Raw genomic sequence first — 25540 nt, 5'->3', positions numbered from 1 at the left:
AGGACTGTCCAGCACACAGCTGGAGGGAGGGAAGGTGCTGGGTATGCCAAGATCGTCAGCAAAAAGCTCTGCTTTCAGGAGCAAGATGGTGCTGAGTCTTGTGTGCTCGGGGACATAGGGACACGACAGGAGCACAGTGGACACCGGGAACAGTCCCAAGGGATGAAAGAAAAACACGAGTCACTTAGGGCCTTGTAGACTGGAGCAAAGGGCTCAGATTTGCTGTAAGCCCCAAGGAAGGTCCTTTGAGGGTTTTAAGCTGTAGGGAGACATAATCTTATTAAGGCCTTTAAAAGTCCCTCTGGCCACCTTGAGGCCAGGGGAGAAAGAGTCAGGAGCCCCCACCTGGCATAGGCTGGCTCAGACCAACCTGAAGAAAGGTGAGAAAATGGCTTTGAGAAAAGCCAGACAGACAGCCAAGAGGTTGGATGGGGAGGGCAGGAGGAAGAAGTGGGCATCCTCAAGGGTGGGGCAGAAGCAAGGCAGCACAGGCACACGTTAGGACATTTCCTTCCGAGATACCTGTGGGAGAGCTGCATCAAGGGGTCGAGAAGACTCCTAGAGGGTCGGTGAGGTGGCTCCGTGAGGACAGGAGCTTGAATGTCCATGATAAAGGTGAACAGACTTCACAAGATTGTCCTGACCTCCACATGTTCGCATGCATGCACACACATGATTGCCCTCTGACCTCCACATGTTCGCATGCATGCACACACATGATTGTCCTGACCTCCACATGTTCGCATGCATGCACACACATGATAATGAGTGAATGAATACTCCACTGGCTTCTACCTGTTAGGCCTAGGGAATGGCAAGGCCAAGAGAAGGCTGAGGTCAGCAGGGCTGGATCTGCAGCCGTGAGCCGTGTGGCCTTCAGCAAACCCTTTTTTAGCCCAGCACTGGGAGCCTGAGGGATGGACAGTTCCAGCCTCTCCAAGGTGTTGGGAGGATTATACCACAAGTGGGCGGGGTCACCACTTAGGCTTGGCAGATGTGTGCTCTGTCTCTGTACCCTGCTACCTCAGTCCTCTCAAGGCCCTCATGAGTCAATCCTTGTTGTTCCTTTCTCTTCCCCACTGCCTCCTGAGTTCTGGCTGCTGCACCCCTGGAGTGCAGGTAAGCCCCTCCACACCTGATGCTTCCTAATCAAGAGGCCAGGGCCCACATGCTGCCCTGGCCCCCTACAGGGTCCCGGGAGGCTCCTAGCTAATTCCTTCCTCAATCAGAAGCTCTTGTAGCCTCTCTGCTGATTACCCCTTTGTTCCCTGCAGGGCTGGCTCCTCTGGAAGATGCCCAGACCCACCCAGCTCTCCCTGGGACTGGGAGCCTGGTCATTCCATCCAGCAGGTGTGTCTGTGCCATGGGTCTCTAGGTGAGCAGGGCCTAAGCACAGAAAGCCATCAGGAGTATGTGGAGACACACAGCTCAAGAAACACACACACACACACATGCATGCACTTGAGCAATTCCCGCAACATAGACTCCCCAAAGAGAAATATCAACACACAGGAGCAGCAAACTGAGCCTTTCTACGCATGCTCCAGTAAAGGGCACATACACCCACCAGGAGACACATACATTCCTGAAAACAAGATTTCACACATCATCCAGAAATATGCACACACAGAGGGACACACAGACACATAGACACACACATGAACACACATACTCAAAAAAGCACACACATATAAACATACATACATACACATAAACACAGACAGACAAACATACACAGGCACACAGAAGATACATACATGCACAAATACATGCACACACACTCAAATATAAGCACACATGCATACGCACACACACAGACATTCTAGCAGATGCTAAACCAAAGCCAGGGCCTCAGTCCTCCTCTCCCTCCTCTCAGCTCCTCGGAGGAGTCGGTTGATACCCAAGGCCCTGGGCCTGGACAAGAACAGATAATACAGAACATCTTATTTGCAGAGCTTCCAAGTCTGGCTCCCACCCTGACCCAGTAAGCCAGGGGCTGCACTCAGATATCAACCTCCCCCCGCCCCCCAGCCTTCAATTGCAGTGGGTACTAATGATCCGGTCCCTATCACCCCTAATGCCACAGTGACCTCCTGAGGCCAGCAGTGGAGGCGGGGAGGGCACCCCACCCAGTGATGCTGCCGCGCATGCCTGAGAAACCTCACTGCTTCTCCACGGGATGGCCTTGCCTGGGAAGATGAGTGATGTATCCCAACTGGCTTCCAGCTTCTGGGAGAAGGGGTTCCCTAGGAACTGTGGGTGGAAGGTCAGACAGACAGGCTCAGTGCTCTGGGCCCCACAAGTGAACTGAGGGCTTCAGCTCTAGACCACTCTCTGACTCAGTAGCCTAAAGCCAGTCTTCAGGGACCGGCAAGGGGGAGGGGCGGGGCTTTGGCACAGACTGCCTCAACCCTTACCCTGCCCCAAGACTGGGACTCAGTTGTGCTTACTGTGCTCTGTGCAGCCACACAATGGCATCTGAGAACCAGAAACTGAAGAATTAACACTAAACCCAGCTGGGATCTCCAAGAACCACAATCCACCATAGCCACCCGCCCTCTCACTTCCCTGTAGGCCATTGATCACTAATTAACTGGTGGCCGTGATCATATGGAACAGTTACAGATGGACATCACACAGGAGCCCAGTTCTGGCTCTGTCCCCTTTCTAACTTCTATCTCCTGGTCCAGGAGCTCTGCCAGGACACCCGGGTGACTCGGGCGGGACTCCATCAGAAGCCCAGTGGTCTTATTTCGAACCCTTGAGATGACAGCCCTATTAACTCCAGGGACTCCAGAGAAAGTTGAAGACCAAGGCACAGATCTGTCCCAAACCCTGACCTCCGAGGGAGGGTTACAGCCAAGTTCCTTCTCTGAACTCAGTGGAGTGGCAGGAGTGCCTTGCACCTAGATCCCAGCTTCCTCCGCTGCCCGCCCCCTTCTGGCCGGCCTGCCTGTCCCTCCACCATCTGCATGGATTTATTTCACGATAATTTCATTTTATCCCTGGCTTCAGAAAGATGGATTGGCCAGCAAGGTGACAGAATCAACATCAGGCTCATAAATCTGCTGCCCCCCTGTGAAGCTCACATGACGCCCTACTCGACGGGGGGAGGGGTAATGAGGCAACAGTCCATCTCCCTCTCTCCTGCACTGGGGGCAGGAGCAGCTGGAATGCTGAGAAGGGAGGAGGACCCCCCTGCCCTAAAGCCCAGTGGTGGTGGTCACCTCTGTTACTAACTAACCTGGGCTTCTTTTCACTTGGCTGGCAGGACACATCTTCCTGCCCCTCCCCAGCCCCCAGACACAGGAGAGGGAACCATGGACTGAATGGGCACTGGACAGGGCAGCTCTTCGATTCTCCTCTAGACAGTCAGCAGGAGGCATCCTGCTGCACTAGAATAGGGGATTTGTGGACAGCCAGCTCGTTTCAGGAGGAAACACACGCACGCACACAAACCCACAGGCAGACACACAGGCGGCCATCTAACCACTATGCACACACAGAATGCCAGCCCACTCACATTAACACCTGCTGGAGAAGCGATGACAGGCTCAATCCCAGAAGTGTAGCAGCATCAGACGAATAGAGAGATTGGGTCTCTGCTAAAGCTTGAAATGGTACACACCCACTTCTGTGTGACCTGGGGTCACTTGCTCAACCTCTCTGAACTGACCTGACTCTCCCAGGATAACCACACATAGTCAAAGGATGGCTGATAAGACTGAATGAGGTAATGTAGAAGATGATTCTGAGGCAAACCGGCTTCTGGAGTCACAGTTACTGAACCAATCACACACAGCACCCCCTCACCCCCTCTCTAGTCTGTAACCCCCCTCCCCAAGCCTGATTCATCTCTTTTCCATATCTGGGCAGTCCCTGGTGCCCCCCAAGCGCAGCCCAAAGGAATGTAGCCCAGAGCCCCTCAGGTTTGAGGTCCCACCTCCCCGACTCCCTGTGAGGTTGCTCCTTACAGTCCCGAATCAGAGCAGAGTTGAGGTCACTGGGTCTGTGTTAGCTGAGAGCTTGGACCCCACGGGCCCATGTGTCAGAGCAGAGATCCCAACGGGGTGATCAAGTCTTCACCCAGGACAATTCTAGGGCCAAGCTGCAGCTACCCAGAACTGAGCCCCCAGCTTGACCCTAGTGGGATGACCATGTCCTCCAGATATTAGAGCTCTCCAGTATTGCAGACTTCTGACCTTGAGTACAGAGCCTGCACTTGGCAACCATGGGGACCAGAGAGGCATCTTCCTAGTCAGCTGGGTCTCCTGGGACCAACAGCACCTCTGCCCCACTCACTCCCCCTCAGTTCCACACACTTAGCCTGCACCCAGCTCAGGCTCCATCCACTCACACAGTAATGCTGTCCCGCGATCCTCCACACTGGCATCCCTTCCCCTCCAGACCCCTGAAATCCTACTGAAGGCAGAACCCAAAAGAGGTGTCTCTGCCTTCCCGCCTGCCTTCATCACTCCTGCCCTAATTAGTATTCCGAGGAGAGGCCTCTCTGCAGGCCCCAGGATTTGTTTGCCAGCCGGCCAGTTCCCTGTCTCCCCAGTTCGGAGTGAGTAATTCCGTCCCTCCCAGGCCCATTTAAGGGAGTGAATAATTAGTTACATTCAATTAGGCCTCTTGCTGCTACAGTGGCTCCTGCCTGCCTCACTTGGGGGGACAGGCTAGCTAATGAGATGGCACACGTCTGACACAGGGGAGCGGGTGTTAAACACAGACGACCCCCTCAGCCCTCGGCGGGGTGCAGAGAGCTGGAAGAGAACAACCGGGGCCAGAGAAGTCAAGGATGGAGGCAAGAAAGTAGTAGAGGGAGTGAGTGGATGGAAAGAAAATGGATGATGGAGAGAGAGAGAGAGAGAGCCCCCCTCAGGAGGCTCCAGAGGAAGACCAGAAGAGAGTATGCCTCTAGTCCAGCAATATCAGGGTTCCCTAACTAGTCAGGAGCCTGCCATTACAAATGGAACCTGGAGTGATTAAAACCATGTTGTGGCTCTATATATTTATTGGCACGGAGAGACATCTGGTGTATCCCACTAAGCAAAGAAAGCTGCTTACAAAACAGTGCATGTAATAATATCTCAAGTTTAAAAACTATTTGTGGCACACAGAAAGCAATTCTGAAAGGACCGTACCTTATGATTGGCAGGATGGTGGGAGGCGCACAGGTGGCCTTGTTTTCCTGGCCCTGTGCATCGCTCCGATGGGGGTGTGATTCTGGAGTATGGCTTTTATAATTAGCCAAAACAATAACACTTGTTTGAGAGAGAACCCGGGTGTGGTGAAGGGGCTGGAGATGAAGGAGGTGGGCAGGAAGTGGGAAGGAGAGAGAGAGGGCCAGACGGTCCCTGAAGGAAGTGGGAGGGAGGCCTGGTGTGAGGAGGAGGAGGAGGCAGGGGCTAGCTGAGTGCCAAGGCCCAGCGGGACAGACAGACAGACCGGCACATCTGCAGAGCAAGAGACAGAAGGCCTGGTGCTGGAGAAGAGGAAGCACAGACCCCAGCCCACTGCCCCTGGGGCAACACCTGCTGGGTGATCTTTCTAGAATCCCTGTTTTACCACCCGACTAGTTTCAGAAAAGCCTCCTTCAGGAAGGACCTCCCCACCCCAAACTGCAGCACGATTCCCCACCCCCTTTTTAAATTAAAACTGCATCTCCCCACCCCGGCGGGTGGGTTTGTAATTTTCTATGCCCGGCTGACTCCAGGGGAGAGCAATCCTCCGGGGCACAGCCTTTAATAACTTCTGCTGCCCAAGGAAACTACTGCAAGCCTGAGTCTGCAAGAGGGCATCTGTGTGCGCCCTCCCTGAAGAAGGACCACCTCAGGGTACATTGTACCTAGTAGGGCTGCCCAAAAGCAGTGAAACCCAAGTCTTGGGTTTCAGTGCCTTGGGCCCAGGTCATTGTGTGACAAGTTCAGCCAAAGCCCCTAGGGCTTCATCCAACCTCCTGAATGGCAGAGGATGAAGAGAGTGTGCTTAGAGCACTCTACCTGACCTGTTCATGTTCCTATCAGAATTACACACACACACACACACACACACACACACACACACACACACACTTGTGTGCCAAAGGATTGACTACATTGAGATTCCCTGTCTTTCCATCCTAAACCCTCCATATCATGATGTCTTTCGCAATTAACAAGACCTTAAAACTATAAAATTAACTGCATTTGCGTGTTGGGAAACAACGCAGAACCCTCTCATTCCTCCTGAGAAGCACCCTTAAGAGCCAATAGACTCTGCCCCAGGGAAGGGATCTTGGCCCAGGTGGCCTCATCTTTTCTAGTCTCCAGCCCTACGTCCTCTACTGCTTGGTTGCCCAGCTCAGACTCCCCTTTGTCCCAGTCTTGATGGGAGAGAACTTAGATCTCAGCTCTAATCCGAACAAGTTGTTTGGCCTCTAAGCCCCATCTGTGAAATGGGTGCAGTACGCTCCCACACCTCAGAATGAGTGTACAGACTGAGACTGCCTGTTAAGTTCTAATCAGAGCTGAGGAGTGAGGAAGGCAGGAGGACAGGCCTCATTTCCAAAGCGTGGGCCCTGTGCAGAGCCAGCTCAAAGCAGAGGACTGCCTAGCAGCCAGCAAGGACTTTAGAGTGTTACCTTGCTGCCACCTGCTGGTCACTATCAGCATCACAGGCACCCCTCCATCTCTGCCACCCCAACACTTGCTGGTCCTCCCTTTAACATTCAGGCTGGACAGGACCCTTAGAAAACCAGTCATTCATTCATCAGGGATGTGTGACAGAAGCCCATACTGTAGGGAACTCCCAGCATCACAGACAGCTCAAGGCTAAGCTGCTGTAGAAACAGAGCTTGCCCACCTCTTCCCTCTGGGAGAGATGCTAAAAGATACAAAAGTTACTTTGCTATGCTTGGCTCTGCAGACTTTCCAAAGAAACTTCCAGAAGCCGACCAGACACATGAATGTAAGCAGACAGTGAGTCAGGGAGTTGAGCCAGGGAACACGTTGAACGGAGAAAGTGACAGACAGAAAGCAGCAGGACCATGCGCAGGCTGTGGGCGTGTGAGGTTACATCACTCTAGGGAAACGGGGTGTGGTCACCCCTCAGGGATAGGAGGCAGCTCAGCTGACATAGTGTTTGCCTGACATGCATAAAGCCTCAGGTTTAGTCCCTTGAACTGCACTGAACTGTTTATGGTGGCTCATGCTGATAACCCCAGCACTGGAGGGTCAGCTTGCCCTCCTCTGCCGTGTGGTGAGTTTCAGGCCAGCCTGGCATGCATAAGACACTATCTCAAATAGCTGGACTGATAGTGTGTGCTCCTGGGCACTAACTAACTCCTAACTGTTCCCAGCCTGGCCTGCAGCCACCACAGCCACAAAAGTATCCAGTACGGGGGAAGCCCCAAGCATCAATCCCAAAGCCAACAGGAAACCCACTGCTTACTCAGCAATGTGAGCCAAGGGCAGCTGTACTCAGAGTGTGTTCTCTGATCAGGCAGTATCAGGACCACCTGGGGAACTTGCTGGAAATGCAAATTCTTGGTCCTGGTCCCAGATCTGAGCCAGAAACATGGGAGGTGCGGCCCAGCAATCTGTCTCTCAGCAACCCTCACAGTTGGTCACTTTGTTCCTTCAAATCCAAGAACCTGTAACCTGGAGGAGAGTCTGGAAGCAACCACCGCCACCAGCACCTGCCATGAGGGTGTGACAGCTGCCCTCTAACAGAGGCAAAGGTGGCAGTGACTGGCCCAAGATCACTCAGGTAACAGGTGGGAGATGAGTCTTTTGCCTCTATCCAACACACATGCACGTGTACGTGCGCACACGCACGCGCACACACACACACACACACACACACACACACACACACCCTGCCATGGAAGTTAGCGCCACCAACATTTGGGCTCTAGGCAGGGGATGAGTATTAGACCCTAAAGTTCCCCTCCCCCTCTGTCATACTTCCCTCTGCTTTCTAAACTGAAGCTTCCACCTGGTGCCACCAAATGGCTCTAGAAGCTCTTCTGGGAAGACTGCCAAAGCCAGGTGCCCTTCTCTTGGCTTTCAGCTGCACCCTCGTCCCCCAGCATCCCCAGCCTCCATCAGGACCAGCCACTGCCAGCTCCACCCTCTAAGCAGTGGGATCCAAACAGTCTGAGACCCACTGGTTAAACCGCAGTAGGAGTCTGCGGGAACCCTCTTTAAAGCATGTCTCCTCCTTCCCCTCCTTGTCCCCCGGCCTTCCTTCCCTCCCCTCTGCTCCCACTCCATCTGCTGCTCCTCCTGGCTAGGCTCCCCTACAGTTGGCACAGCAGGAAAAGAGAACAGGATGGTCTATTTTTATCCCGAGATGTTGTCGTGGGGCAGGAGAGGGCACCATCTGACTGGGAAGCATTGGGGAGGTCAGAAGGCAGTGGGGGACCCAGGATCTCCCTGAAAGCTGTCGCCCACCATGCCTAGGTTCTGGAAAGCAGAGAGCCAGATCTTGGAGCAGCTTGGAGCCGAGAGTTCATGGGCCACTGCACAGCCCTGTGTCACCGATGGCAAGTCACTCCATCTCTCTCTACCCATTTGCGCCCCTGCAAAACAGGGGGGCACACCAACCCTGCCTGCCCTGCAAGGCTGCTTCTGTGTACCTGAAGCCTTGCAAGCTTGCTGCTGGTTGTGACCACACAGGCAAAACTCCCTGGAGACACAGCAGTCTGGGGACACTCTTACTTAAGCTCAGAAAAGACCCTAATTCTTTCAACCTAACAGCAAACAAGACAGCAAGCCCAGCATGTCCACCCTTCATCTCCTTTGTACGTGTTTGATGGTTTTTTTTAAATTATATAATCATTATATGAATCTTCTGTTCTCTTGGAAAAATAATGAAGCATTATTGGAAACACAACACTCCCACCCGCCCACCTCAGACCACACCATTCTTTTTTTTAAAAAGGTAGTTCGTTTATATTATGTGTACAAGTGTTCTGCCTGTGTGGCATACGTGTATCACATGTGTGCACTGTCCATAGATGTCAGAAGATGTCAGATCCCCTGAAACTGGATGGCTGTGAGCCCTGTGTGAGGGCTGGAAACTAAACCCAGAGCCTTCACAGGAGCTGCTGCTCCTAGCCCTGACCCATCTTGCTAGACCTCTGTCGAAGCTGGGATTTTCAATGCTTCGTTTTACCCACACAGGCATTCACGGTATCTTAGCTTTCCTTCCATATCTATACACACTGTGTTCAAATATAATATGCAGCCTGCTTACATACTGTTACATCGTATATAGAAACCATTTGAAGGATGTGTGGCTTTGTGTGTATGGTTCGGTTTGTTGGGAGAAGTTGTTGCTCTTTAATGTTTGTTTTTGAGACAGTATCATTGTGATGGTTTGTAAATGCTAGGCGCCCAGGGAGTGCCACTATTAGGAGGTGTGGCCTTGTTAGAGTAGGTGTGTCACTGTGGGTGTGGGCTTTAAGACCCTCACCCTAGCTGTCTGGAAGTCAGCTTCAGCCTAGCAGCCTTCAGATGAAGATGTAGAACCCTCAGGTCCTCCTGCGCCATGCCTGCCTGGATGCTGCCATGTTCCTGCCTTGATGATAATGGACTGAACCTCTGAACCTGTAAGCCATCCTCAATTAAACGTTGTCATTTATAAGATTTGCCTTGGTCATGATGTCTGTTCACAGCAGTAAAACCCTAACTAAAACAATCATGTAGCCCAGGCTGACCTTGAATTCACTATATATCCAAGGCTAGCCTTGAACTCCTAGTCCTCCTCCTCCTCCTGAGTGCTAGGGTTACAGGCATGCACCACTGTTGGGGTTTGATCTTGCTGTGTATTGTAATGGGTTTGTGGCCCCAAGACCTGGCGTCTGTACTGTAGACAACCCCCCAAGTGACCCCAAGTTATTTCTGATTGGTAAATAAAGATGCCAGCAGCCAATAGTTGGGCAGAAGAGACATAGGTGGGGCTTAGTATTCCTGGGCTTGGCGTTAGAAGAGAACCAAGAGGGAGAAGAGGTGAATGGAGGAAAGAGAAGCCACCATGGATTAGGAGAGTTTAAGAGAACATGGACCTGGGGCTGGCCAATCGGAGATAAGAGCAGCCCCAATGAAACATATTAAGTAGTAAGCAATAACTGGGGGTTATCGATAGGAAAGTAGATTCTAATAGCATACAGGGTAGGCAGGTGCCCAGTTCTTGTGCTGTTTAAGGTTTATTGTAAATATAAAGGTTGAGTGTGTCTTTTATCCAAGAACTAAATGGTAACACACAGGTAGAAACCCCAGGGCGGGATTAAATAATTTCTACAATACACCGCCACATCCATCTTAGGATATGTGCACATGTGCACACACGGGGTACATGTACCACAGAGCACACATGGAAGTCAAATGACAACCCTCTGGATTTGGTCCTCTCCCATGAAGTCCCAGGGATCAAAATCAGGTAATCAGGTTTGGGCAGCAAGCTCCTTTACCCACAAAAGCCATCTTACCTGCCTTGGAATGTGTTTTAAAAGCTGTTTCTCTACCCATCATTCCACTACCTGTTTTCTGCCCCACCTGCTAGAGTTTCTGAGATGCCATTGTATAAATAATTACAGATTTATTTAGCCAGTGCCCTGCTGATGGGCAACCAGGTGCCCTCTAGCAGCATAAGCTGCGGGCCACGGACTCCTGTGTCCATAACTCCTTACAGTGTAAGCCACAGCAAGACGTCTCTGGGTCCTGCACTGCTGCACTTGGTAGGTATCACTGTGGACCCCCGATGCCCGAGCTTTCCCTCCATCCTTAAAAAGCAAGTTGAGAAATGATACGGGGCAGGCATGAGAGTTAGCTGCACTGGGCTCTGTCTTGGCTCATCTCAAACTTCAAAGGTTAGCAAGCAGTCCTCAGAACCAGGCCCCTGCTCCCGAGCCATCGCCATCGCCATCGCCTCCAAAGCGGTTCCAGAGTTCAGACCAGGGGTCTCAAGGCTATGCTGTCTGTCAGCTGCCGCTCCTGCACTGAGATGCGACTCTCTTTACCATCCTCCTGTGTGACAGGCTGACACCCGTGCAGCGTCTCCTGCACTGGAGCAGCGGTGTTATGACCGGGATAATCTTCTATCTCCACGGGATCTTGCCGTACAGCCGCAGGGGGTAAGATCTGGGGAGTCAAGGTATAAGATCCAATGTCACCTCTAGCCACAGAGCCATCCTGCCTCTGAGGAATAGAATCCCTCCTTCAAGTCCTTTCCAATGGGGTGGGAGGATGGGGGGTGTACCAAAGCTGATTTCTTGGATGCCTTCTGCCCCCTGCTGGACACATGAAATTTGGCAGGAAATTTCCAGAGCCACTGCCGACCAGCAGGAGAAACTGCCCCTTTGGTTCCACCTACTGGCCCCTGAAGGCGGGATCCGCCCCCCTCCCCCACCGCCGCCCCCCATCCCCAGCATTCAAGGCTGGAGGAAAGCACAGCCAGACTTTCTCTGCCAGTGGTGCCCAGCTCTGCCCTAAGGGGAAGTGACTGTGTAGGAGGAAGGGATGGAGACTGAGAGCAGGGCTGGGTGGGGGTGTGAGTAGCCTACCTATATGTTCCAGGGAACGGACCCTAAACCTGTTTAGGCATGTGTGCGCGCGTGTGCTTTCGCGGAGTGTGGCGTGGTATTGGGTGTATGCTCATGGCGTAGAGGGTCCACACACCCATGTACACATTATTAGAGGCTAGAGGTTGACATCTTGTGTCTTCTTGCACTCTTAACCCTTATTTTCCGAGTCAGGGTTTCTCTTGGAACCTGGAGTAGCCCATGGTTGGCTAGCAAGCTCCTAAGATCCCTGTGTCCATCCCCCCTCCGCCCCCCCCCCCGCCAGCGTGGGCATGACGGGCCTTTTCCATGGGTCCAACTCAGGGATCCAATACAAGCTCTCTGCTCACTGAGTCTGTCTCCCTACACCGTGAGCCTCCCCCACTGCCCACCAATCACTCTTTCCAGCATCTCTCCCTTGGGGATGGCTTACCTCATTATCCTTTGGTTTCTTGACCACCTTTTCTAGTGAGAAGAAGAAGGGGTGTGGGGCATTGCGAGGGTGAGTCAGGAGGCTGGTTCGACAGGGCTGAACCCTCCCTCCCTTTCCTCTCCTGAGCACTCACTGATATAGAGAAACACCCCGAAAATGGTGATGAGGATGCCCATCACGACGGGAATGACCAGCAGGGCTCGCATCCGGGACTTTAAACCTGGAGAAACAGACTTGAGTGGACCCCACTGGCAGATGCTCCCACTCCGTGGCCAAAGCATCTGTACACTCCCAGAATCCAAGTCAGAGCTTTTAAGCAGTAGCATTGTGGGTAATGTGGTCACTAGGGGAACTTTTAAAACGCTTTATGGTATGTGCCAGTGTTTATAAATTGAAAGAGTCCATCTTTGTGTGGTGGGGGGGTACGGTGTATGTGGACCTGGTATGTGTTTAGATGTGTGCATCTGTGCACACATGCAGAGGCCAAAGGAGGATGCGGGTGTCCTGATCCACCATATTGCACCTTCTGCTGAGACAGAGTCTCTTGAGCCTGGAGCTAGTCTGGGAGGCAACAACCTACAATTCTCCTTCTAGTGCCACCCCCCCACACACACACACGTGGTATTAAGGTCACAGTCACATGTGGTGTGGCCACACCTAGCTCGTGCTTGCATAGTAAATACTCCTACCCGTTGAGCAGTCTCTAGCCCTGGGAGATTGCAGTTGGAATGAGAAGCCCCCAGTGAGCCAACTTTCCATCTGGTGTGTTCGTCAGCTGTGTGGTGAAGGGACAGCCTGCCTGCCTGCTTTACCCCTCCCTACACTGTGCTGTGCAGCACTAGCCCCAAATTGTTAGTTACATCGGCTATGGAAGTATGGCAGACAGAAACAAAGTATCTCTTGTGTCTGCACTGCTATTTTAAGTGACAAATGAAAAGGGGTGCATACACACACACTGTCATAAAGGTAAGTCCTCTTTGAGACAGGGTCTCACTAAGTGGTTCAGGCTGGCCTTAAACTTGAGGCTCTCATGCCTGTACCACCACACCCAGCTCATGGGTCGGGAGGCAGACACCAGTGAAACTAACACAGGTTCATAGGTGGCTACCTGGCTTTTAGATAAACTTGTATTGGAACCAAGGCCAAGGTTAGGATGAAGAAGGTAGGCAGGGTCTCGAGTCTGGCAAGGTCAGCTCTTACTTTTTTTCTTTTTAAAGATTTATTATTATTATATGTGAGTACACTGTAGCTGACTTCAGATGCACCAGAAGAGGGCATCAGATCTCATTATGGGTGGTTGTGAGCCACCATGTGGTTGCTGGGATTTGAACTCAGGACCTCTGGAAGAACAGTCAGTGCTCTTACCTGCTGAGCCATCTCACCAGCCCAGCTCTTACTTAATTTAAAATTTTGCTATGTTGTGCATCAACATGTTTTTTGGTTCCAGATTTTTTAAAACATGTTTTTGGTTTTTCTAGCATCATCTCAAAATGTTTTCTCTTGCTTACTGTCCCTTCTCGATGTCTTCTTAAATGTTACACATGAACTCGAGTGCTTTTCACACTCCATCCAGTCACGCCTTTCCAAGACAAAAAGGCAATCTTGAGAAAAAGCAAAGAGACTGCACTTTTATTTTCTTTTTTACTTTGTGGCACTGGTCTAACCCAGGACCTCACACATGCTGGGCAAGTGTGGGGGTCTAATCCAGGACCTCACACATGCTGGGCAAGTGTGGGGGTCTAACCCAGGACCTCACACATGCTGGGCAAGTGTGGGGGTCTAACCCAGGACCTCACATATGCTGGACAAGTGTGGGGGGTCTAACCCAGGATCTTACATATGCTAGGCAAGTGTGGGAGTCTAACCCAGGACCTCACATATGCTGGGCAAGTGTGGGGGTCTAACCCAGGACCTCACATATGCTGGACAAGTGTGGGGGGTCTAACCCAGGACCTCACACATGCTGGGCAAGTGTGGGGGTCTAACTCAGGACCTCGGCATGCTGGACAACTGCTCCACTACTGAGCCCCACCCCCAGCTATCTTCTTACTTTTTTTTGATGTCTTTTAATTTGTATCTATTTTTATTTATGTATATCAGAAAGTGCTAGAGTGCATCATGTATGTGCCTAGCGCCAGCAGAAACATCAGATCACCAGGAGCTGGAGTCATGGACAGTTTTATACTGCAATGACATGGGCTCAGGAAACTGAACCCAGGTCCTCTGTAAGAACAGCAAGTGCCACCTCCCCAGCCCTAGAAACATATTTAAACTTTTATTTATCATTATTGTGGGTGTGCATGTACATGATGTGTGTATGGTGTGTACACATAATGTGTGTGCATGATATGTGCACGATATGTGTATGATGTGTGTGCATGATGTATGCGCACTCACATGTGCTGTGCTGTGCTGCTCTGCGCTGTGCTGCACTGCGCTGCGTTGCACTGTGCTGTGCTGTGCTGTGCTGTATATGCAGCGGTCAGAGGACAACTTTTAGGAGCTGATCCTCTCCTTCCACCTTTCCATGGATGCTGGGGATGAAAGCTGGGCCATCAGGCAAGAGCGTAACTTACTGACCCATCTCAGCAGCCCTTTTCTATGTTGAACCAGTGTCTTTCTAAGCTGCCCAGGCTAGCCTTGAACTTACAAAGCTCTTGCCTCTAGTTAGCTGTGCTGACAGGCCCGCTCATCAGACCTAGCTCTCTTACCCTTCTCTGTCTTCACTCATTCAAAGGTGGCCTGGTCTCTATTGTTATCTGAGGCTGTGATCAATTAGGGGATGGTCAAGTTTTACGTCCTAGCATCCAAACTGAGGTTACCAGGCGACACTGTCACAGTGAACCTGAACCTCAAGCCAGGGGCAGCAGCTTCCAAACTGCAAAATTCCATTGCCACTTACACCACCCAGGTAACGGAGGAAGGAGCTGCTGTCCGCCTATTTCACAATTGAAGAAACTGAGGCTCAGACAAGGGATGTGACTTACCCAGCTCCCAAGACAGAAGCTAAGGTACTGTACCCCAAACTGCCTCTTGGTCTCACTCCTACCCCCAGTCAGTGTTCCTGCGTGCCTCAGTCTCTCCCCAGTTCCCTGCTTCCCAAACACTTGGCAAGGCCATTCTCCCCTGGACTCACCACAGATGACATTAGTCTGACTCGTTCCTTTCTGTAGGACCTCCAAGTTCTTATCTTCACAGCTGCACAAAGACACATGTGTACACATGTATGTGCATGTACACACACACATGCAGACAGACAGACAGAAACAGGGCTCCCCACCATAAGACTTCCAAGCCCAGGGGAGTCACCCAGCAAGTAGTAAGTCCTTGTTCACTGAGCACGTGACTTAGAGTGCAGCATCCCAAGATGATCATTAAGTGAAGAAGAAGAAGAAGAAGAAGAAGAAGAAGAAGAAGAAGAAGAAGAAGAAGAAGAAGAAGAAGAAGAAGAAGAAGAAGAAGAAGAAGGGAAACCCACAGAAAGGAAAGGTTATGGTCATATTGAAATGGAAATGGCCAGGAGTGTAGATGGTTAGAAGGCAGCAAGGGGAGGGCATGAGTTTGGTCTCAGGTGGGGCTTCTCAGCCTTGGCATCTGCAGGTATTTTGTGCTGGGAAATGGCCTTTGTTTCACAGACTATTTAACAGCACCTTTGCCTCCACTAACCAAATGCCAGAAACAGCCTCCTCGCCAAGTACAGCATCCAAAAGATGACCAGATGTGGCCAACGCCCCACAGAGAGCCAAACTGGTCCCTGTTAAGAAGCTCTGCTTTCAGGGTCTTCTGGGAAGACTTCCCCATGAAGGGGGGCATCAGAAGGCATTGAAGGATGGGAAAGTGGGACCCAGCTAAGTAGGAACAGTGTGACAGGAGGGGAGTCACATGGTGACAAGTGCGGTGATGAGCAGCTCCAGGGAGGGCAGCTGCAGGCAGGCAGCTAGGGAGTGACCTGACTGGTGAGAGGACCTGCTCCCACACAGCTCCTGAGGGAGATGTTGCAGCAGAGTGGGCAGCCAGAGGCAGGACAGGAGTGGAGATGTGTGGTGTGGATGGAAGGTCCTAGGAGGAGGGGACAGAGGGGACATGGCAAGGGACATGGCGAAGGAAAACCGGAATGTGGTGGAAGAGAGGCTTCAGAGAAAACGCGTACGTGCTCTAGCCTTGTGTGAGAAAGAAAAGGCCCTCAGCACCTTTACAAGTCGGCTGAAGCCTCCCGAGATTAGGGGCATCCCTGAGGGTCTCACACAAACTGAGGCAGATTTGGGGGTCCCCAGAGAAGATCAGAAGGGTCCCCAAAGGGTATAAAAGTTGAAACAGCAGCATGCACCAGCTAAGTGGGACAGTGCAGCGGTTGCACATTTGACTCCGGGACGGGAACCTCTATGAACAACTAAACCCACCAGTGAGGACGGTGAGTGTGAGCTGCAAGCAGGCACTATTTCAACCACAAGAGAAACCAGTGTGGGGTGTGTGTATGTGCATGCGTGCGGGTGTGTGTGTGTGTGTGTGTGTGTGTGTGTGTGTGCATGTGTGTATCATGGCAGAGGGGAGTGGTATGTCAATGTGTTTGTTTGTTTGTTTGTTTGTTTATTAGCAGTCTCTCTGTCCTTCTGTCTCTCTGTCCCTCTGTCTCTCTGTCCCTCTGTCTCCCCCTCTCCCCTCCCCTCACCTCTCTCTCTGTCTCTCTCTGTCTCTTTCTGTCTCTCTGTCTCTGTCTCTCTGTCTCTCTCTGATTGTCTCTTTCTCTGTCTCTATCTTTGTCTCTCTGACTGTCTCTGAGTCTCTGTCTGTCTTTGTCTCTCTGTCTCTCTGTCTCTCTGTCTCTCTCTCTCTCTCTCTCTCTCTCTCTCTCTCTCTCTCTCTCTCTCTCTGTGTCTCTCTCTCTCTCTGAAGGAGTAGTGAGGAAATAGCCTGAGGTGACACATGCATCCATGCACACACATGCATTGCACATGCATATATATGCTCATACATGCATGCACACACACATGCATGCATGCACATGCATACACATGCACACATACACATACCCACCAAGAAAGTGAACTGAAAAGGGGAGTACGAGTGTCAGGATGACGAGTGTCATCACGAGTGTCAGGATGACGAGTGTCATCACGAGTGTCAGGATGCTTTAAGAAGAGACTTCAAGAGGATATGGAGATCAACAGGCTTCTATTAACTAAGCAGAAGCAGGCTAAAAGGACGGCACAAAGTGTCCCTTAAGCCAGCCACAAGGTCACATTCACCAGTAAGTGACCCACCATGGGGGTGGGGAAAGTCAGGGACTGAACAGCAGGTGGCTAAAGAGACTGAGACAAGACCCACCCTATCATTGGTTAGGGAGAGGTGACCCTTATACCTTGTCCAAGGATGACACTTTTCGAAAAGTGATGACTGATTGGAGAAGAAGCCGACTGGGCAGGGATGACAGACGGTATCATTGGTCTCGGTGGCTGGGAGGATGCGGGAAGACGCATGAGCAGACACCTGGGCCACGGTGTCTGACTCCCAAGGGAGCCAGCAGACAAGCAGGGCAGGACAGGGCACCCCAAGGTAACACAGCCCCTGAAGGCCACAACCCCGCAGGAAGCTGCCCACAGCCCAGGTCCGAATCCAAATGAAAGATCCCAGCCCAGGTGGGACTTTCTCTACCCTCAGCTTCTGGAGGCCAGAGACCCAAAGCTCACCCCAGCTCTCCCACCCACAGAGCTGTTTCCCCAGGCAGGCCACTCACCCATCTCTATAACTCCAAAGCCAGGGATACAGGGCGTGTGCTGAGCACATGCCTCACAATCCTTGCTGGTGCAGTGTTGGCCTTCCTTACAGGCACAGACAGTGTCTGATTCTGAGGTGCCCTCCTTCTTAACCCGAAGCCCTTGATCTGAGCGGAGATGAGAAGGAAGAATGGGAAAACCCGCTGGGCTGCAGCCAGGACCCCACTTCTCACATCATCTGCTGGTTTTCTCACTCGTCCTAGTACAGATGTCAGTCAACTAGCCCCTTCAACCCAGACTCCTGCTCACAGGCAAGACCCTGGCCACTGACAACAGAGGGATTTCAGCATTAGGAACATCAACCCAGTTCTCAAGTACCCCTTCCCAGGCAGCCCCACGCACTGGGTTCGCAGTGTCTGTGCTGGTGACAGCGGATCTCCCTGTTCCACTGAGCTGAGAATTCGCCTGAGTCACATGGGTGGCATTGGGTCTTCTCAAAAGCTGTGCAGTGGCTTGTCAGTCGGCTTCCTGAAAAACAGGAGGATATGAGGCAGGTGGGTACAAGCAGGGCAGGACAGGGCACCCCAAGGTAACACAGCCCCTGTTACAAGCCCCAGTCGGCTTCTTCTCCAATCAGTCATCACTTTTCGAAAAGTGTCATCCTTGGACAAGGTATAAGGGTCACCTCTCCCTAACCAATGATAGGGTGGGTCTTGTCTCAGTCTCTTTAGCCACCTGCTGTTCAGTCCCTGACTTTCCCCACCCCCATGGTGGGTCACTTACTGGTGAATGTGACCTTGTGGCTGGCTTAAGGGACACTTTGTGCCGTCCTGTGACAGACTGTGTCACAACCCAGTGAGCCAGGACTGGAGGTGAGGGGGTTGGAGCTTGGGAATGGATATCTCAGACCCTACATGAGTAAGGAAGATGGAAGGGACGGGACAGCTTGGGGTATTCTGGCATCAAAGAAGAGGGAGAAACGGGTCATTTTAGACTTGAGTTCACAGTCTATATATGGGGTCTGCATCCACCAGCAAGCCAAGAGGGAAAGGGTCTTGGTACAGGGCAGGAGGGCTAGCATCTCACCCGGCTGGCACAAATCGCAGCACTGGCCATCATGGAGGTACTGTTTGTCACTGCACATAAGACACTGCCCCAGATGGACCTAAAAACAGAAGTGGGCAGCTGGAAGGGATCTTCCACGGGCATGTTGAAAGTTAACCAAGACACAGGCTGTAGCTGATGTGGAAATCCAAAGCAGAAAAGTGAGCCCCCACAATGTGAGGTCTATTTGTTTTTGTTTGTTTTTGTTTTTGTTTTTTACTCTGCTGTCACATTGTCTTACTGCCATCTCCCAAAGCAAGAACTCAGAACCCTCTAATCCGAACAGATGCACAGGACTCTTCAGTGCTCCCAAAGACACAGCAGGTAGGGAGAACTCCAGTTCTTCCTCAAGAGTCCCGAGACTGCTGGCTCAAGCTGGCCTAAGCCCTTCTCCCAGTTTCTGTCCCCAGCTCCCTGCCACCAAAGGGATAAGAATCACCCCACAGAGGGCAACACTGAACAGAGTCCACAGGGGCGGGACTCCCAACATTTGTTTCTACAACATCCGGGGACCACCCATGCTATGAGCTGCTTCTTGCTAATTTAAATACACTTCTTTTAACTGTAAATCTTCTACTGTTGCCTCAAGAGGACAGCCAGTATCACTTCCTATAAATTAAAAGAAACCCTAAAAATACACTCAACAGATTCATAACAGGGTTATTAAGCCTCGACACGTAGCTTTCTTTGCTGAGATCCTTCGCTCTGTCTGCTCTTGATTTTACTTTTAAGCCTGGGGTGGGTTGGTAGCAAGTCTTTCAAAGGTGTTAACTAGCCAACGGTGGTGGCATAAGCCTCTAATCCCAGCACTCAGGAGGCAGAGGCAGGCAGATCTCTGTGAGTCCAGCCTGGTCTACAGAGTGAGTTCCAAGACAGCCAAAGCTACACAGAGAAACCCTGTCTCAAAAAGAGAAAAAAGGGGAAAAGGCATTAACTATGATCTAGCGCCAGAGACTTACTCCTTGAAGAACCAAGGAGCGAGATAGCTCAGCCAATCAAGGCGCTTGATCCCAAGACTGATAACCAGAAGTTCAATGCCCAGAAATGGAAGGAGAGAACCAACTCTCAAAAGTTAGCATCTAACCTCCGTGTGTGTGTGTGTGTGTGTGTGTGTGTGCACATACATACAAACATACGTGCATACATACATACATACATGTAATTTTTTAAATGAATAAGAAAAGGATTGGGAGGACCTGGAAAGATGGCTCAATGGCTAAGAGCACTGGTTACTCTTTCAGAGGCCGCAAGTTCAGTTCCCAGCATCCACATGGCAGCTCACAACCAGCTGTAACTCCAGATTCAGGGGATCTGACACAGACAAACATGCAGGACAAAACACCAATTCACATGAAATAAAAACAAAATTATGTTTAAAAAAAAAAACAATGAAACTCTAGGAGGAAAGGTCTGAGCCCACTTCCTAGTTGGGGAAAAAAAAAAAAAACTATGAGAACCCACCAATCCTGAGCATGAAATCTCACAAATCCCCGCCCTGGAGGACTCAACCCTGGAGAACTCCTCCCCCAGGAAACCCTGCCTAAGCAGCCTGCAGCTCAGCTCTCTGCTGCTTCGCCCCTGGGCGGAGGCAGCCACTCTTGTGTGAGGTTTGTCACGCTGTGGGACTTTGTGATACTCCGTATCCCCTGGCTGCCAGGATGCTTTTCCCTTCAGAGCTGCAACACCTCCACAGGGAAGCCTTTCGGGATTTCTCCTCACATCTACGACACTCAGAGAAAAGTTTCCCTCAGAGCGGAGCTGTAACACTTCCAGAAAGAGTCAGCTGAGCAGTGGTGGCACACACCTTTGATCCCAGCACTCAGGAGGCAGAGGCGGGTGGATCTCTGAGTTCGAGGCCAGTCTGGTCTACAGAGCAAGTTCTAGGACGGCCAGGGCTACACAGAGAAACCTTGTGTTGAAAAATACAAACAGGGCTGGAGAGATGGGTCAGCAGTTAAGAACACTGACCAAAGGTCCTGAGTTTAAATCCCAGCAAGCACAGGGTAGCTCACAACCATCTGTAATGGGATCTGATGCCCTCTTCTGGTGTGTCTGAAGACAGTGACAGTGTAATCACATAAAATAAATAAATCTTTTTAAAAAAAAACTTGAAAAAATATTTTTAAAAAAGAAAAATACAAACAAGAGAGAGAGGTGCCGGAGAGATGGCTCAGCTGGTTAAGGTTCTTGCTGCCAAGCCTGACAGCCTGAGTTCAGTTCCTAAGAATCACATGGTAGGAAGAGTTAGCTTCCCTAACTTGTCCTCTGACCTCCACACACACACTGTGGTACTCAAGCATGCATGCATGCACACAAATAATATATAAATAAATAAGTATAACGAAAACTACTTTTTTTTAAGTGTAGAAACTTTTTTTAAGAACCATAAAGTGTTTTGGTGTGTGTGCACATGCAATGCCCACTGCCCTGTCTGTGACTTAGAGCGTGCTCTTGCCATAACTGGAAGTATACGGAGGTCAGTGGCTAACACTGCTGTCAGTGCTATCTCCTACTGTGCTTAAAACACCATCTTTTTGTTTGTTTGTTTGTTTTGTTTTTTGAGACAGGGTTTCTCTGTGTAGCCCTGGCTGTCCTGGAACTCACTTTGTAGACTAGGCTGACCTCGAACTCAGAAATCCACCTGCCTCTGCCTCCTGAGTGCTGGGATTAAAGGCGTGTGCCACCACGCCCTGCAAAACTGCATATGCCCAGCTGGCTGGCTGAAAGCTTCTGGGGTTCTCCTGTCTCACAGTAGGAGCCTTAGGATGTCAGACTTGGACTTCTGCCACCACACACTACCTTACATGGGTTCCAGGAAATGAACCCAGGTCCTCAGGCTTATATGACAAGTGCTTCAGTCACAACCCTCTCCTTGAGGTTTTAGGCGACGGTGTTTTGGGGTTTTTTTAAGACTTTAAAAATAATTAGATTTATTTATTTTATGTGTACAAGTGTAGTCTGAATATGTTCCACATGCGTGCCCGGTGCCCTTGAAGGTCAGAAGAGGGCACCGGATTTCCTGGAACCAGTGTTGAGGATGACTGTGGGCCACACGTGGGTGCTAGAAAACTGAACCTGGGTCCTCTCCCAGAGCAACAATATTCTGAGCATCTCTCTAGCCACAAGATTTATTTCATTTTTGATTATAGGTAGATATAGGAATATGAACATGTGTGGGTGTAAGTACCCTCAGAAGAGGGGATCAGATATCTCTTGGGGCTGTGGAATGTGGGAGCTGGGAATCGGATTCCAGCTCTCTGCAAGGGCAGCACATGCTCTTAACTGCAGAGCTAGCCCTCCGGCTTGCTCGTGTGCTCCTTGAAGCCAGGTTACATTTTAGAAACAACCACAGTTACCGATTGTGTGGAGTCCACGTTTGAGAACGGGACAAATCACTCCTTATCCCATCTGTCTTAGTCAGGGTTTCTATTCCTGCACAAACATCATGACCAAGAAGCACTTGGGGAGGAAAGGGCTTATTCAGCTTACTCTTCCACATTGCTGTTCATCACTGAAAGAAGTCAGGACTGGAACTCAAGCAGGTTAGGGAGCAGGAGCTGATGCAGAGACCATGAAGGGATGTTCCTAACTGGCTTGCTTCCCCTGGTTTGCTCAGCCTGCTCTTATAGAACCCAAGACTACCAGCCTAGAGATGGCACCATCCACAAGGGGACCCCCCCCCCTTGATCACTATTTGAGAAAATGCCTTACAGCTGGATCTCATGGAGGCATTTCCCCAACTGAAGCTCCTTTCTTTGTGATAACTTCAGCCTGTGTCAAGTTGACACACAAAACCAGCCAGTACACCATTCTAATTATTTTTCTTCTCTAAGACTATGTTTCCTTTGTTTTTATTATTCTTGTTGAATTTATGTACCAGCCCAATGTGGCTATGGCAGCCAGCGTGCACTCTTACCCACTAAGCCATCTCTCTAGCCCTGTGTTCTCATCTTTAAAATGAGATTGTAACACTTGCCCTGGAGGCTGACCCGTGAAGGGTGAGAGAACACAGGTGTGTGGCCTGGCAGTATAGCAAAGGTAGTATTCAGAAAATGGCAGCTTTAATCAGCACACATAGATGATGGGGGTCTGCCCTGGTGTCCTGCACCCTGGTAGCTGTCTAACTGTCCAGAATCCAGCAAACTGAGAACTCTCACTCAAACTGGGTATCTGAGCAAATCACTTAATGAAATGTACCTGAAAGCACCTGCCCCCAACAGGGCATCATCCCTGGGTTTTATCTTCTCTGAGACTTCCCACCTCCCTCCCTCCCTCCCTTCCTTCCTTCCTCCCTTCCTTCTAGAACAGTGGACATCCTCAATGGCACCTTTGGAAAAGACACTTTCCCTCTGATGGCCAGTCAGCCCCAGTTTCCAGCCCCCAGAGCATTGTACCTTCCTCCACAAAAGGTCTCAGGGCCACAGCTTGAAGACCCCTTGCCGCGTGAGTGGCAGGCTCAGAAGTCAGGCAGACATAGCTTCATATCCATGTCGAGAGGCTTTGGGTAAAACCCCTCCCCTTTCTGAGCCTCATCTTGGTCATCCGTGTAACAGAGACGTTGGGAGACATCAAATGAAGGTGACATGCAGTCTCCCTCACAGCCCCCTGCACAGGAAGAGGTCAGTAAAGAGCACCTGCTATTTCTCTCAGGGCCCAGCCCCTCCCTGGAGCCCAGATTGGGACTCACAAGGGCAGACTTTGTTCTTGAGTGGTCCAGACTAGCCTTCATCACACCTGTTTCTTCCTCCATCTCTCCCAAAGGCCCTCATCCACTTCTCGCTCACCTCACCGTCTTCCTGCGTCCAGTCTCCCTAAAAGTCTTATTTAGAGCAGTGGTTCTCAACTGTCCTAACGCTGGGGCCCATTACAGTTCCTCATGTGGTGCCCCCAACCATAACATTATTTTTGTTGCTACTTCATAATTGTAATTTTGTTACTGATCTGAATCCTAATGTAAATAGCTGTGTTTTCTGATGGTCTTAGACCACCTCTGTGAAAGGAACCACTGGCTTGGGGTAAAAATTGAAAGCTAGTAAGGCAACTCTCTCGCTTCTGCTCCTTTCCTGTGGCTAACCTCACGGTGATTCTTGGCAGGCCACATGTCAGAGTCTATGTCCTCTGACTGGAGATGTGGCTCAGTTGGTATAGCCTAGCATGCATGAAGCTCTAGGTTCTATTCTAAGTGCCACATAAAACAGGGCATGGTGGTGTATGCACTAGGGAGGTGAAGGCAGGAGGATCAGAGATTCAAGGACAAGAGAGATGGCTGAGCTCTCAAGGTGTTTGCCATATAAATGCATGGGCCAGAGTTCAGATTTCCAGAAACACGCGCAAACACCAGGTCTTTGTAGTGGCCTCCCTGTAACTCCAGCTTCAGAAGGCAGAAGCACAGGGTCCCCAGAGCCCTATGGGGAGCTCTGGGTTTGCTTGAGACCCTGTGTGGATGACTAAGAAGGAACCATGTCCAAGGATGACTCATGAGATGAACTTCAGGCTACCGCATGCAAGCACACGTGTGTTCCCACACCGATGTACGCATATATACAAACCATGCGTGAACAGAAGAATGTGAAAAGTCATTCTCAACTAGACCAACCTGGGATAGGTGGCATTGGCTGATGGACAGGGATGTGCTTAGGCCACTGACTGTCCCAGCTGCAGAAAACCAGTCCTGAACCATGACACCTTCAGAACCCCTGAAGTTACCGAAGTCCCTGTCTCCAACCAGAACGAATCTACCCTGCTTGAAAGCTAGGGGAGCCTCGCCAGAGGAGAGGGGCCGAGACTCGGGTGGTCAGGGGATTCCCAGGCTCCAGAATGAGGAACTGCAGAAGTGCATGTAAACCAAAAGCGAATCAAGTGCCGGCTTCTAGAAATCCCCAAGATGTGCTTGATTGGGTCTGAGCCCTGCTGGTGCCTGGGGAAACCTAGTCTGGTCTCTTATGCTTCCTTGGGCTCTAAAGCTATTCCCCCTCCTCCTCCCCCTCCTCCTCCTCTCCCTCCTCAGTGTCTCCTGTACCACCTTAAGTTCATGAGGCAGAGGCACAAACTTGGGGATTTCTCTAGATTGGCTCAGCTATGATACAGGTATGGTGGTTAGTAAATTACCTCTTACCTAAAAAGTTCCTGGGGTCTTGTTTGCACAAGATTCCCTAGACAAAGTGGCCCCAACTGGCAAGGAGAAGATAACCACAGGTGGCAGACATCTGTCCACAATGGGAAAGTGACAGGAAACAGGCCAGACCCGCCCTTCCCCCTAGCCAGGCTTTCCTGTCTGCTAACCCTTTCCAGTCTCTGCAGTCAGCTCCTGAGCCAAGTCTTGGGTCAGACAAAGCTGTCCAGGCACCGCTGTGGAGGAATGCTCTCCCTAAACTTCCCCTGTGGGCTTCGTGGAACAGAACCCCGACCTTCTGGAAGGAAAGAGGAGCAGCCCGCCTCATTTTTTTTTTTTTTGTNAAGACTCGAGAGATCTTGCCCATCCTACTCACCGCTTCCCGCCTTTCCCAAATCAAGTAGGAAGATCTCTCATCTCCAAAGTCTTGTCTCCCCTTTCCATCTCTCACTCTCCAAGCCCTAATTCCCTTGGAGGTTAGAACAGAAGCCACTCACCGCTGTCAACAAGCAGCCCCAGAGCGCGCACAGCCGAGGCAAAGACAGCATCGCAGGGCAAGATCAGAAGAGCCAGATAACAGGGCTCCTGCTGAAGCCACAAGTCACTCCAAAGTCCCTGCTAGGAGTCCC

At 51.0% G+C, this 25540-nt stretch overlaps 1 protein-coding gene across 3 annotated transcripts; it reads right to left on the bottom strand.

Moving 5' to 3' along the window:
* Positions 1 to 10195: 10195 nt before the first annotated feature.
* Cd40 (CD40 molecule) lies at positions 10196 to 25540 on the bottom strand. Of its 3 annotated transcripts, none has more exons than XM_021155570.1 (9): positions 25409 to 25540; positions 18782 to 18860; positions 18098 to 18223; positions 17716 to 17862; positions 17341 to 17434; positions 15118 to 15179; positions 12115 to 12201; positions 11982 to 12013; positions 10196 to 11129 (listed from the first exon to the last, which is right to left on the bottom strand). In XM_021155570.1, exons 1-9 carry the CDS (start codon positions 25457 to 25459, stop codon positions 10938 to 10940), a joined length of 870 nt encoding a protein of 289 aa, XP_021011229.1. In that variant the 5' UTR covers positions 25460 to 25540; the 3' UTR covers positions 10196 to 10937. The 3 variants fall into 3 exon arrangements, with proteins under 3 accessions (XP_021011229.1, XP_021011231.1, XP_029330048.1); XM_021155572.1 differs by having other exon boundaries at positions 11982 to 12008; positions 25409 to 25531; XM_029474188.1 differs by lacking the exon at positions 25409 to 25540 and adding an exon at positions 23194 to 23230 and having other exon boundaries at positions 10222 to 11129.

This window comes from Mus caroli, chromosome 2 (assembly GCF_900094665.2).
Source record: "Mus caroli chromosome 2, CAROLI_EIJ_v1.1, whole genome shotgun sequence".
Classification (NCBI taxonomy): domain Eukaryota; kingdom Metazoa; phylum Chordata; class Mammalia; order Rodentia; family Muridae; genus Mus; species Mus caroli.
This window is presented reverse-complemented; position numbering and strand designations above follow the sequence as displayed.